The sequence below is a fragment of the Neovison vison genome, chromosome 3 (assembly GCF_020171115.1).
Source record: "Neovison vison isolate M4711 chromosome 3, ASM_NN_V1, whole genome shotgun sequence".
In the NCBI taxonomy this organism is placed as follows: domain Eukaryota; kingdom Metazoa; phylum Chordata; class Mammalia; order Carnivora; family Mustelidae; genus Neogale; species Neogale vison.
Window position 1 is genome coordinate 62,907,796 of NC_058093.1, and position 15,390 is coordinate 62,923,185.

At 35.7% G+C, this 15,390-nt stretch overlaps 1 protein-coding gene across 1 annotated transcript in view; it reads right to left on the minus strand.

The window, feature by feature from the left end:
- Positions 1 to 15,390, minus strand: part of TTC21B (tetratricopeptide repeat domain 21B) — a 77,238-nt gene that overhangs the window by 31,229 nt on the left and 30,619 nt on the right. Inside the window, exons 14-19 of the mRNA XM_044242253.1 lie at positions 13,893 to 14,117; positions 11,920 to 12,158; positions 10,449 to 10,521; positions 9,852 to 9,962; positions 9,025 to 9,163; positions 4,989 to 5,095 (exon numbers count right to left, since the gene is read on the minus strand). Of these exons, the coding sequence (XP_044098188.1) occupies positions 4,989 to 5,095; positions 9,025 to 9,163; positions 9,852 to 9,962; positions 10,449 to 10,521; positions 11,920 to 12,158; positions 13,893 to 14,117 (894 nt within the window). The remainder of the gene's footprint in view (positions 1 to 4,988; positions 5,096 to 9,024; positions 9,164 to 9,851; positions 9,963 to 10,448; positions 10,522 to 11,919; positions 12,159 to 13,892; positions 14,118 to 15,390) is intronic.

A 15,390-nucleotide genomic window follows, 5' to 3' on the forward strand; every position in this document is an offset into this window, starting at 1 on the left:
TGTCAATGCATTTACTTTTCTCTCTGCCTTATTTTGTGAATTCCCTAAAATCCTTGGGTGGAATGAAGTATAAATATCTTACTCTATAGACTTAATTTTTCCTTTCTACCTCAATAGCTTTATTGTATACATATATATCTTACTGAAGATCACATTGAAATAAAATAAACCAATTAAGTTGGAATATTGGGGATCCTGGGTGGCTCAGCTGGTTAAGCTTCTGCCTTCAGCTCCAGTCATGATCCCAGGGTCCTGGGATTCCAGGATACGGATGGAGCACTGCATCAGGCTCTCTGGTTAGCAGGAAGCATGATTCCCCCTCTGCCTACCTACTGTTCTGCCTATTTGTGTGCTCTCTCTCTGTGTAAAATAAATAAATAACATTTTTAAAAAGCATTTTTATTTGTGTGTTTGTGTGTGAGAGAGAGAGAGACGGAAAATGAGCGGGTATGGGGAAGGAGAAGCAGACTCCCCACTGAGCAGGAAGCCTAACACAGGACTCAATCCTAGCACCCTGAGATCATAACCTGAGCCAAAGGCAGATGCTTAACCAACTAAGCCATCCCCGAACCTCATAAATAAAATCTTAAAAAAAAAAAAAAAATCAGAGTATCACATTACTGCTTATATGTTAAATTGTAAGTAACAGAGAAATCCTATGTTTCAGGCTTTCACAATAAAATTTAACTTTGAGCTATAGATAAGCATCCACTAATGCATTTATGCATTCACTTAACAAAGAGTAAATGGACTTATATAGACATAATGGAAAAATCCACACAAATGAATGTTAAGTGAAAGAAGCAAAAATAATCCGTTCATATTATTTAAAACCACATAAAGTTAGAAAGTCAGTAAATTGTTAGTGTTTTATGGCACATGGGTTGTTTATATCTGATTTATTTAGATTTTACTTTCACAGGAAAGATGGTTAATTTAATATGCCAAAAAGTGATTTTTTTCCTCGTAATTTTTCCTGCAATTAAAAAATTAAAATAATGTATGGTTTCCTTTGAGTCATTCAACTAAAATTTCAAACACCTAACATGACAGACAGATTTTAAGGTGACTCCCATGACCCTCACCTCTTGGTCTTCACTCCCTTGTATAATCACCCTGTGTGTGAGGTGGGGACCTAGAACTTGCTTGTAACCAACAGGATATGGCAAATATGATAGAACGTCACTACCATGATTACATCACGTAAGACTACGTCTTGTTAGCAGATCCATTCTACAGCCTTTCTCCCTTACTGGCTTTGGAAGAACTAAGTAGGCATATCAGCTGGCCTACCAGGCAAGGAGATGATGAACCTCTAGAGTGTGAGAACCTCTAGGATCTGCAACGAGAAGCAAACAAGAAGCTGGAGCCCTAAGACTTACAGCCTTGAGCAAATGAATTCTGCTAATAACCTGTGTAAGTTTGGAAGTAGATCGTCCCCTAGACAAGTCTCTAGATGAGAGCCCAGCCCTGGTCACACCTTGACTATCCTGACACATTGTAGAGGACCCGGCTAAAACATGTCCAGAGTATGGACCCACAGAAACTGTGGAAAAAATAAATGTGTGTTTTGTTTCCATTGACTAAAATTTGTGGTAATTTGTTACATGGCACAGAAAACTAATGAGGCAAGCATTTGCTAGCGTCACAAAACATGAGCTTATACCTACGTTCACTGACATTCTAATTTTAGCAGAAAGATATATAATAAAATAATTACAGCCAATTATGAGGAGTTTTATGGCTGGGAAATACCAGTTCCTACGATAGTACACAATACGAGACCTAACCTAGTCTTGGAGGTGAAGTGAGATTTAAAGAATTACTGGTAGTTACACCCACGTGAGTTTGGGAGAAATAAAGGAGATGGAACTGGAGTACAGGCATTAGGAACTATAGGTGAAGAAAAGAATGTAAGGGATACTATTGCTTGACCAAAGAATTAGAAGGAAAAATGGTTAGAAAGACAGAGAAAATTTACATTAGCTAAGTTTGTTAAATAATTTTTTTTTATTCTAGAGGGCAGTTTTTTTCTACAGAGCAGTTACTACTACATGTCTATAAGCAATGGAGTAACAAGATCAGGTCTGTCTTTCAGACCAATCATACTAGTGTTGAGGAAAACTAACGAATGAAACAAGATTGGAAAAGATAGGGATCTGTTAGGAGGCTAATGGAGGGGTGTGGGCAAAAGGTGACAGAGATGAAAGACAGAAAAATGTGGAGTTATTTCAGAAATCTGAAGTTTTTAGAAAGTAGAATTAATAAGACTTGGGGCTTCTCTAATGTAGCAGTTCTGCCACTGCCTAAAATGTTAAGCAACCATGCAAAATACTCTGATGGAACTCCTAAAGTCTTATAATGTGGGCATTGAGCTCAATAAATGGTTCCTAAATAAATAAACTTGAAGTTGCTTTTGAACTGTTAACTCAAGATTTATCTTTTTGGAGATCAGAATGCAGAGAATGTTAACAACTGAGTAGAATTTTATGGCTCTTCAAATTTATTTAAAGAGTATAACCTCCGTGCTATAACATATTTGCTTAAAATTAATTAAATTTGGTTCATTGAGATAGTCTAACCATGTATACTGTTTATTCTCTTCTTAGTGTTCCTTGTTAGGATATAACACTCATATAATATAAGGATTCACATAAACAGGGCAGCTGGGACTAGTAATAGTCACAAAAAGGTAAAATAGGCCAAATTCACTTCTAAAATATTTTAAACATCTAAATTTACTGATATTACACTTTCTTTGTAGCTAATGGTAGCTATCCCAGGGTTAGGTATCATTTTCTTGCCATGTGATCAGAAAATAGGGATAAAACATACCAACAATTAAGGATAAGGTATTAACACTTTAAAGATGACATGTTGCAATGAAATCATAAACTTAGATGGGTATCACAGAAATCTAATGACCCAACCTCAAATCATTCACAACTGGAATAAAAAAAATTGGACATATTGGACAAATTATTGAAATGTTGTTTTACACACACATACACACATACCACTGTTAGCTAAAGCTCAAAGTCAGTTGGTAAGCATCTAACTTTGGCTCAGGTCATGATCCCAGAGTCCTGGGACTGAACCCCGAATCGGGACCCCTGCTCAGGAGGAAGCCTGCTTCTCCCTCTCCCACTCCCCTTGCTTGTGTTCCCTCTATCACTTTGTCTCTCTCTGTCAGATAAATGAATAAAATCCTTAAAAAAAATAAAGCTCAAAGTCAAAACATTTGATAAATTATCTGGAGAATGCAGAACTCTTCTGGGTACATGAAAATTAGGTCAAAAGATGGCAAGTACTATGGTATTCTAGAAAGCATACAGGATTGCTAGTGAAGTACTCTATGTTCTGAGAAGATGTAGGAAAAATCAATAACAAACCTGACTTAACTGACACATACTGAACTAAGCACTCAGTAATGACAGAAACACATTATTTTAAATCCACAAGTTACCTATACCAAAACTGATTATAAAATATAGGACAGAGAGCAAGCTTTGACAAATATCAAAGGACTGAAGTGTTCAAAGTAGGTCTTTGACCACGGTAGAATTAAATTAGAAATCAACATCCAAAAGATAACAAGGACTCAAATACAGAGAAACTGGTGGTTGCCAGAAGGGAGGGGGTAGAGGGATGAACAAAATAGTGAAATGGATTAAGAGGTACCCCCCCAAAAAAAGATAACAAGAAAATCATAAGTGCCTGGAAATAACCCATTTGTTAAAGAAGCAATCAAAGTGAAAAGGAGGAATATTATGAACTGAGTAATAATAAATTTGTGGGAGGTAGTCAAAGCAATACTTAGAGAAAAATTATCAACTTAAATGAGAAAGAACAGAACTAAGGCTAACTAATCTATTACCTAACATACTTTTTTAATAAGGTAGGCAAAGAGCAGCAAACCAAATCCAAAAAAAGTAGAAGAAAGTAATTAATGAGATAAACAGAAAACATTTAATGAAGCCAGAAAAGCAAAAGATGGTTCTTTGAAAATATTAAGATATGAAACTCCTGGCATAATTGATCATTAATAGTAGAAGGAAAATAAAATAAAAATCACCAATATCAGGCCATAAAAGACGACATTTTTACAGCACTTGCAGACATTCAAAAACAAGAAGATATAATGAACAAATTTAAAAATACAGCCATTCAAACTAATGTAAGAAGTTTAAAAATAATCAGTCTGAATTGTAAAGATGTTGAATCCACTAATCAAAACTTTCCATCAGTGAAGTGTCAAGGTCCAAATGGTTTTAACTCTGAATTGTTCCAAATATTAAAGAAACAACAATAATCTTAGTAATCCAAACACCCTCAGGAACATAGACAGACAAATTTTGAACATTAAGATTCATAACAAAGTGACATTTAAGAAATATAAGGGTGGTTTAACATTTGAAAATCAATCAATTTAATATAGTACATTAACAGGGAATGAAAAATAGGAGAAAAGTACCATGATGACCTTGGTAGCTGCAGGGTGCTGCAGATAAAATTTAAGTCATTTATAAAAAAAAAAAAAAAGAAAATCAACAAGCTAGAAATTGAAAAATCATCAAAAACCACCAGGTGCTTAGGAATACATCCAAGCAAACATGTATAAAACCTCTCCTTAGAAAACCTCAGAAAAATTAAGGAAGATAAAAACAAACAAAAGAGAAAAAAATATGAGTTCACATCCTGCCTATGACCCTAGTCATGTGACTTTACACAAATTATTAAACCAAACTTCCTCAGCTATAAAAGATTTAAAAATATCAACTCGCTCTAATCATTATATTGGTTAGCAATAACACATTTAAGCAGTACAACCCACTGGCATTCAATCATTATTTCTATTTTGGCTTGTTTTCTGTCGCAGTTGAGCCAAAATAAATTGTCTTCCTCTTACATGTGGCATACTGCCTTCTGTTCCCACCTCCCACCACACAGCCACTCACACACAGCCACTCACAAGCAGTGGCATTTACCTGTTGTAATGAAGTGATTGCATCACCAGGTCTTTCCATTTTACTATAAACTTTTGCTAGAAGAACATGAGAACGTGCATCTTCCATGAGAGCAGACAGTTCATTTACTGTGAGAGAAGATAATGGGGAAAATATTCATTTTAAATGAATGTGTACATTTTCCCACAAGTTTTAAAACTGGTCTTTAGAAAGAATGGTTTTGAACAACTGAATAAAGTTGAAAAACTTTCAGTCAGTTAACCGAAGGATGGCCAAATTAAAAAAAAAAAAAAAAAAGAGGATTTTCATCTAGCTGGAAGAAAAGTTAAAGAACTGGATAAGAAAAAGGTTTTTCTTACACATACATTAAGAGATGATGTCACAATACACATAAAATTTTCAATGTTCATTTTTAAGTCTGTAAACATCTTTACTGAAGTTATTAAAAATAATATAGAATAGTTGCTATGGGGTAATGAAGATGATAACTGCTGTTTTAAAATAATAGATACTTGATAAGCAAGAAACATGGTCTTTAAGAGCACCGACTTTGATGGCAATCTGTCTGGTTTCAAATCGAGGCCTTCTCACTTACTAGCTCTATAACTTTGAACGAGGTACTTACCCAGCTTGTGGTTCTCTTTCATCTGTACAACAGTGGAAGTAATAGTACCTATCTCGTAGCGTTGTTGTAAAATTTAAAAAGTTTTTAAGTTACGAAATAAGTTTGCATATGCAATTAAAGTAGTCTAATACCTGGTAAGTACTATTTAAACACTTGGTATTATTACTTTGTGATTTAAGAGCAATAAAAGAACCCTAGATCAATAACAAAACTATGTTTCTTCCACTATCAAGTGTATGGTCTGTGCCACATATGTATCAAAGTGATTTATATACGTGGTTTCTTTAAAATCTCAGCCGGAGGGGCAGGTTTTGTTATTGACACCTCACAGGTAGGAGAAACTGTGAGATGGCCGTCACAGTGGGTCAGAGGAGCAACGCTGTACTCTTGAGAAGGGACCCATACCCCACTGTGAAGACTTCGGCTTAACTCTGAGGGAAATGGGAGACAGCAGTGAGCTTGAGCAGACAAGAGCAGACCTACTCTGTTTAAAAGGTTCGATGCTGCTACTATTGAGAGAGGCTACCGAAGGGGTGTGGGGCTGAGAACAGAACAGGAAGACCAGCTGGAAGGTGACCACCATAATCCACTTGAGACAATGAAGGTTTGTACAAGGGGACAGCTGTGGAACGAGTGACACAGAGTGGGGTTCTGAATATATTCAGAAGGTAGAATCAACAGGATTTCCTACAGTCAGGGACAAGGGTGACGGCTAGGATTTGGGTTCTCAGCAATGGCTAAGAGGGACAAAGTTGTTGTTGAGATGAAGAAGGTTGCATGCGGAATAGATGTGAGGAGGCAGACAGGAATTCCAGCTGACAAGCCAAGTTCAAGATGCTTAGAACCTAGGTGCTCCTTCAGCTAGATGAAGGTGGGTATGTCAAGAGACTACATTGCTAACTTAAAGATGGAGATAATTATAGTCCTCTCAAAAACAAATGTGGACATTAATGACATAATTTATAATGAAATGCTCAACAAATATTACATGAAAGCATTTATATTACCTAAATGTAATAAACTTAACACCCATACAAGTAGAACATGCTACTTGAATTTCCTTTCACAGCCTTTTTTCAAAAAAATTTAAATTCTTTCAAATATGCACATGTAAGGCCATCTGTAGTGTTTCAACCAAGGTCTGACAGACCCATGTAAATATTTTTATGGAAATAAATAACACTTTATATAGTAAATGCATCCCAAATTAGAAGAATTTTAACACCAATTTCATCAAAGCTAAATTAAAATACCATTTTGAAAATACTAGAAAACTTAAAGAGTTGGGCTGACCTTATCACATATCTCAAGACATTTACAGTGGATAGGGACATTGGCAAAAGCAAAATACCTCAGGGCAAGAAAAGGAAGATTCCCAGAATCAATCATACATATAAATAAGTTTATTATGGCAAAGGTGACATCTCAGTAAAATGCACTGAAATAAAACTCCATTTTGGAAATGATACAGAAAAACTGTATGTGGATTAAAGCATATAATTATTCCAGAAAAAAAAAAGAATATTTTTACAATGTTAGGATGAGGGAAGTATTTCTGAGCATGACAGGAAATTCAGGACTCAAAAAAAGAAAAGGCTGGTATATATAATAATTAAATATTCTACTTGAGGAAATGACAAATTCAACTGAAAAAACAGAAAAGGGGACAGGCTGGGATAAAACACCTGCAAATGAGTAACAGGTGACTGGTAATGTACCAGAGGTTCAGGGTCAAAGACAAAGGACATGAACAAACATCCAGGAAGAAAATGTGATCTACAGACAAAAAATGATGCCTAGCCTTATCAATCATCCAAGAACTGCAAACTGAAGTGTTTTCCCCCTCCCCTAATTAATCTACACAATGATGGGACATTTTTGGCCTTAAGAAAGAGCCATGGGGCGTGACTCAATTCCAGGAAGCACACAGAGGTATATAAACAAGGACTCAGTTTCAGTACTGTCTCCAACTTTTCTTCAATCTAAAATGTCTATCCAGTAGGGGGCCCATCAAATAAATTACGATATTAACATATAGTAGAATGCTCTATCTATGCTAAAGAAAATAAAGAAGAGCTACATTTACCAACACGGAGAGAAGCTACTGAGTGCCTACTACAGATGTGCAGTATAATATGATCCCATTTTGGTAGGAAAACTATGGTAGGTGATTATTTGCGAGAGAGACAGAGATGCCTGGTGGGGACACTAATTAGGATGATTCTCAAGGTAAACTGGTTTTCTCTGAAGAGCAGGACAACACAACTTGCATTCACTTCTGTAATCTTTAAATTTTGGTGATGAGTAAGTATAGATTTTAGTTTAAAATAAAGATAATTGAAAAGGAAATTTGTATAAATTTCTAAAAAGGCAATTAATAGTATCTAGTTACATTTTCAATACATGTAGTTTTTTGGGGAGTCGGGGGAGGAAGCAAAGAGATGATTTGAGATCACACTGTCAGTATCCTCTCTGTAGTTCAAAGTGGGTCAGAAGACCAATGCTTCAGAACTTGTTTCTAGAAACAATGTAATCATGAACTCAACATATCCACCGTGCTTCCTCAGAGATGGAACCTGATTGGTGAGCTGGAGTTAGTATGAATGACAATAGGTAACCAATACAAGAGATATGGGTCATTTCTTGGATCACAAGAGAAAGCTACCAAATTTGTAATCTGGCCAGTTTCCACACCTTATCACATTTAGAAGCAAGTGTATATCAACGAATGAAGTACAAGGATATTTACTGAAACAGTTTATTAATATCAAAAGAATGGAAAACCAACTAAATGCCCAATAATTGAAGGAAAGTTTAAAAAAAACCACAAAAAACAAAAAACTATGGCGTTATAGAATATTATGATGATGACATTAAAATGAGATGAATGTACTAACATCAAACTATATCTGGCACATGCTGTCTGTGAAAAAAATTACAGGAAAGGAAAAACAACCCATTTGAAAAGAAAAATTATGATTATACTTATATATTTACAAATATACTAAAACACAAAAATGGTTACCTCTATGGAGGTAGTTTAAGAACAAGGCAAGTAGAATTCACAGGAGAATTTGGGACTTACACATCTTTTAGAGTGCTGGATTTAAAAAAAAAAACTTAAAAGTAAAGATTATAAAAAAGTGTTTACTTTATGAATAAAAACATCAGATGTAGTTGTAATTTAAAGGAAACTCCCTTTGTATCATTTGGAAAGTACAGTATCTTTCTATAACACAATTGGCTGTTTGATAAAACTGTTATTATACAAGTATCTTATTTTAGTAGAGTGACAAGCTCATAAATGAATAGTCAATGTCACATATATAATATTGAGAATACAAATAAACATTTATGTAATATAAAAATAAAGCAGATCAGATATATCGGGTAAGGTACACATTTTTTTTCAAATCAGAAAGACTTTCATACCTGGTTCATGAGCTACAGCATGTTGAAGAACTTTTTCTGCTCTGTCATACCATTTCAATTTTAATAAAAGCTCAGCCAGGTCATAGCAAAGATAATTTTGTTGTCCACTTTTCAGAGCGGCTTCATAGTAAGTGATTGCCTAAACAAAATGCATTTCAGTTAGGAAAATAAGGCAATGAGAAAGGTATTAAGCATAGATACTTATATATTACAGACTTAAAGCATATAAAAATTAGAAATAACCCAGGAGAAGCTTAGGCATATACTGCCTATCAGTTAAATATGCCATTTTTCTTAGACAGTGAAGCAGACAAGGCAACTAGCATTTCTTATGAAAGCAGCTAAAAAGGTGCTTGGTGAAACAGTTTTTACCAGTTTCAGTCCAGAGGCCAGTGAACTTTAGTGAATGCAAATACTCGGCTAGTGGTTGTATGTATGTTCAGTAGTTACCAGGAATAGAACAAGGATATAACAACTAAAGGAAAATCCATTATCCCTACTGGGGTTTCAGCAGGGAAGCATACAGCTTACCAAAACTGGTTCAACAGAAAGGACATCTGTTAGGCTTTGTCATATAATGAAAAAGATGCAACCACAGCAACTTCATCATAATTGGTGGGTTGCAGGGTTTAGGTGTAAGATGAAGCCCGAATTAACTTTAGGACCCAGCCTTTGCAAAATGCAGCAACGAAGAGACACTGAGCAAATCTTTAACATAAATTCCAGTTTGTGAATACAAATTTGGAGTTTACAGCCATCAAGATATAAACAGACTTCTCACAGAGCAGGGTTTGAAATTTCATATTCCAAACATATAAAGTACCTACCTTCGAATAGTTGTGAGTTTTGACAAGTGCTTTCCCAATTTTGCTTGCCAGCGTTCCATCTTTGGGATTCTGATTTAACGCTTGCTCATAAGCTACGATGGCTTCTTCGGGCTAATGACAGCAGATACAAAAAAAAAAAAAGCAATGAATAAACAGCTTAGCTGGATCCATTAAAGGGCAACATTTCTTTTTTTTTTTTTTTTTAAAGGGCAACATTTCTATATTTAAAGCTCTACACCTACAGTATTCACTCAGTAAGACAACTAAAGCACATATTTACGTCTAGAAACCTTAACTACTTCAGAGAGGTGACAGTCACTAGTGTTAGGTGTAACTTATTAGTAAACACCATTTTGGCCAGTAGCTCTTAATTTGCTTCTGGTACCATCTCTGTTTCAAATGACAGTGTTGAATTACTGGATCCCAATATGAAAACAACTTTATTATAATGGTTATCTCCTTTTTGTTTGGATGACTGGATAGTCAAATATTAAATAACATTTAAAAATTCCTTTTAGGAGACTATGAAGCTAATCACAAAAGTTTTACTATTATTTTTTTTTTTTAATCTGAGTTCAGTAGCATCAGAAACTTTACCTCCTGTATATTCATGTAAGCATCACCAAGGAGAAGAAAAGAACGAGGGCTGGGCATTCTCTCAGCAATTTCTCTAGAAATTAGACCAATTCTATTTAGTATACTGAATACAAATATCTTCTTAATGAACTAAATAAAAGGTAAGCTCACTTATTTCAATTAACCAAGAGCCTTCAGAGGACCTTGGACATTTCCAACAGTGTAACATTGCAAAAGAAAAAACAACCCACCATCCCCACACCCAGATTGTTTATGCTAGATCAACTTTCTTTTTTCACTCCATCTTTCCCTTTTCTGAATGCAGGTAGCAAGAGTACTGGTAGACTGTAAACATCTCAATTCTCACTCTACAGAAATAGGTTTTGTTATCTCTAATTCTGAAATGATGTGTGAGTGGAGGCACAAAAATGTCAAGGGATGCTATTGCAACATATGGTTTCTCATTCATTTGGTCCAAAAGCTATGGTTTTGGGAAGTGTAATTTTATAGATGCTGCTGAAGAATTGAAGTCTACAACTAACGTGTCAGAGCTGCCTGAAACAAAGCCCATGCCTTTGACTACACTATCCCAGAGCATCCAAAACAACATGACCCTGTTTTAAAATGTTTTCCTATCACGAGGTGACAGTTAGTGCTGATCTTTTGGAAACACCACAGAAAATATGATTTAGAACCGCCAGTTCATCCATCTATACATGGGATGCCGCTCAGTTTCTTTGAGTCACTCAGCACCTACAAAGAACCTGAGCAGTGTTCTGAGTTTGGATATTTACACACTACAGATGAACCAATGACTGAATTCATCAACATGTTGCTATGTTCTCAACAGATAAACATGCTGATTCTCTCTTACATAACGTGTGTGCTTGTATGTTTATCTTTCTGTTTGGGGAGAAAGGTAATAGCAACCCGTGTGTGTGTGTGTGTGTGTGTGTGTGTCCATGTGTATAGACGGGCAAGCAAGTGAATGTGCATATCCCAGTAACCCCTAAGGGCACCAACATATGACATAACTTTTAAAGTCCCTGCCCTTTCACCAAGGAGAATTTGTAATCCGCACCTGAGTGTGGTACATACCAAGCCACAATTTTCTATTGCTAGAGCTATTACACTGAGCATTAAAGATGGCCTGGAACTGTTACATTACACAGCTTTCTTTAGCCATTAGAATGCAAATAACTGTTGCTTTTGTCCCTCCCAAACAGGAAGACTGAAGATCTAGAAATCACATAATGAAGGAGGACAGCTAAGAACCTAGAGTAAGCCACAGGTTGAAATAATCATAATCACTATGGTTTATGTCTTAGGGAGAATGAATTGCTTGGTTAGTGTGATTGTGGTTGTTAGCTGAGCATGTTATGGAAAGGGTCTATACTATAAAGCACTTAAAAGAAAGAAAAAAAAAGAAATTTGAGAATTAATTTTAAGAAGTAAGTGTGTCAAAATACAATGGGTTGAGATAATCATTTACCTATAACAAGTAATATATAACATTTTCTCTTTTCTGTGCTTCAGATAAATATCTGCCATTTTCTCCTTGACCTCTATGAAATAAGGCTGCTCAGCTGTGACATTTCGAAGCATACTTAAAGCCCGCTCCACATCTCCTTGGGCCAGGGCTAGGTCTGCGTTAGCAATGGTAACACGTAATTCTTCAGATGTCCCAGAAAATTCATGAATGGCATCTTGTAAAACTTTTGCTGCCTCGTGCTGTAAAGATGAAGTTAAAATAACAGTCTTTCAAAATGTTAAACAAATTACATTAGAAATGAAGATTTTCTCCCAATCCAGAATGAACAGTAAATGCTAGCATAGTTAGGACCTTCGTGAAATATTGACAGATTTTTGAAAAGTACAAAAATTTAAAACTAAACTCAGAGACCAAATTCAGAATATCTGTTAGCTGAAAAGTGTTTTCTTTTTTTTTTCTTTTAAAGATTTTATTTATTCATGAGAGACACAGAGAGGCAGAGGAAGAGGAAGAAGGAGGCTCCCCAAGGAGCAGAGAGCCCAACGTGGGACTCGATCCCAGGACCCAGGATCACAACCCGAGCCAAAGGCAGACGCTTAACCATCTGAGCTACCCAGGTGCCCTGAAAAGTGTTTTCATGACCGGGACAATGGTGGTTGCTACACGAGAGCTGCTGCTACTGCTAATATTTAATAAGCATTTATTTTGCATTCAGCATTATATTCATGCATTTAATTCTCAGAGAAATCCTCTGATGTAGCTATCATCATCCCCACCTTACAGTAAGGAAACTGCAATTTGGAGAGTTAAGAAGTTAACAAATGACAGACTCAGAACCCAAACTCAGGCAGCCTGACCCCAGAGCCTAAACTCTTAGCCATGTTCATTAGAGCCTCCTTGATGGGATCCAGTCCGCAATCCTTCCTTGTACCAAATGGCTCTTCATTAACTAACAGACTACTTTATTGCCTATGCCAGGACCTAATTTCTGCTATGCCTCAGCTGAATACATTACCCCAGTTCCAAATCCGTACCTCAATGAATCTAAAATGTCACTTATTTTAGGATTCATCTCAACTTTACAGATTATAAGACATTCTGATTTCAGAAATGTTAACAAGTGAAAAAAATAGTGCATTTTAAAATCAACTATCTATGGTAGAATTGGTTCTTCTTAAATATATATTAAAGCTAATATATTAGGAAATAGAAATTATTCTGAGATTTGGCAAGTTATCTAGACACAGCCTTCTTAATTTCCACTAAAATATGAAAATAACTGATGAACAACTGTTGTAATCTGAAAACCAGATATAAATGATGTTAAGTTCCTCATTTTCTACAAGGCTTTGACTCTTCTCTCAAAAGCGCAGCCTTGCTTGCTTTCTATTTATTATTATATGTATTATTTTAAGTATTTGATTTTATGATCATCCTATGAATTTACCAAAGCTGTATTCATCAAGTAGTTCTTCTGTTTTTTCAACTATTAGAATTTGAGGTTGGTATTTTTATTTGATTCTAGTAGTATCTGAGTGTGAACGGACATGTGTGTGCGCATGTGTGTGCCTCCTTTCAGGAGTCCAAAGAATGATAACCATGTTATATTATTACCTTTCACAGTAGCCAAGCTCATTCCAAATTCACAATTTGGGATATATTACTATATTCATTACATTACATTAATATGTTTCATGGTACATAGTAATTTATGTTATTACTCCTATAATATTATACATATATTACTATTTTGCTTGGAAGATAATGAAAGTACAGTTATACCTGAGGTCATCCAGGTGCAAATTATGTTTAGCCTTAGGGGCTTGCAAAGGACATGATTTGGTTCAAACTAATAAAATAAATTTTCTAAATTTGACCGGTTGAGCAAGGAAATAATTTCAGCTTTCATTTCCTACTAACATACTTGTCTAACCAAGTTCAGGGCTGAACCACTGAATTAAAACTTGACTTACCTGTTCTCCATTTAAGCGGTGAACCTCTACCAACTCAAGAAAGATTGATAAACGATGGTTTGCATCGACTTCAGTTTTTTTGTATTTTGATTTTGAGGAAGCTCCAATTCTCCTCATTCCTGGTAAACTCATTGCCATATGTAGAGTTTTAATAGCTTCTGCTATTTCTCCCATTTTCTTTTGAGACTGAGCTTTTATCAAATGGTATAAAGGGTATTCTCTCACCTGAAAAAAACAGTATTCAGAAATATTTCCTTGGAGCGCTTACTCTGCCAACACATAATTTATAATCCACCAAACAGTCTACCTGTGATTGTATACATGAGGTCTATTTCTGTCCTTTTATTAACTTTTTGATCACCTAGTGTGTTAAATCAGGTTCAGGCAACCTGCCACTACCTAGCATCCTCCTGGGTGACAAACAAGGGGATTATGGGCTTTTGCCATGATGGAAGAAAAAATACAAAAAAAAAAAAAAAAAAAAAAAGCTTGCAGGGCTAGCAAATATATTCTAGGAAATTTAGTTTTCAGGAAAGGAATATACCTTATACAGAATTCTAGTATGGATATCAAGTCATTAGATTTCTAGAAACACAGTTTTTCCCTTTTATTGTGTAATTTTAAGATTAAAAATCTCAGAACACGTCAGTCAAACTTGGTTTTAAACTTTGATACTACTCTGAAACACACAGTTATGAAGTTTCTATCTTTATTTTGGGTATCAAACGTGTATACAGACAATTAAGAAAATGACAAAAAGTTCAAAGGAGGAGTCAAAGGCAGGAGATGATGCAGAATGAGGTGATGGGGCAGCCACCTAATGTCTAGAAAGGTTCCAATCATCCTTCAGGCTATGGCTGTGAGCCTGAGCTAGGCATCCCATTTTCCGGTGGGTTCTGCGTGAATACTCGTGCTTCTGCTCTTCTTTCAGAGATTTCGATTCATTGGGACCAGGTACTGGCACCAAGGTGGTAATGCATCACTAGGCTTGAGGACTACTAACCTAAGAAGAGAGCACTGTCTTCTACAAATCCTGACTTCTCCAGTCCACTGAAGGCCCCTCACGTAATAGGGTTCAAGACCCTGTGAACCAAAGCAAAAGTCTGAGGAGCTCCTCCATGACTCCAGGTAGTTCAGGAAGCACCTGAACTTGTGATTTTCCCTAATGCTTAGGGATATGGGATGTAACACAGAATATCTTGGGATAGAAGTCTAGTGCGTCTATAGCCTCAAACCACATAAAAATTTTCAAAATGACTAGGTGTTCTTTGATGATGACTCTAAAAAGTTACTAAAACCCACAATCCAGGAAAGAAACAAGCAATAAAACAGAGTTCTTACACATAAAAACACATGGCATAGTGCTCTGTAGTTTACAATTATTTTTATATGCATCCATTATTATACTTAATGCCCACTATAACTGTAGGGTGTTATTATATGAGTTTTACAGAGAAGAAAACAGGTTCAGAGAGAGAAAAGTCTCCAAGTCCATATA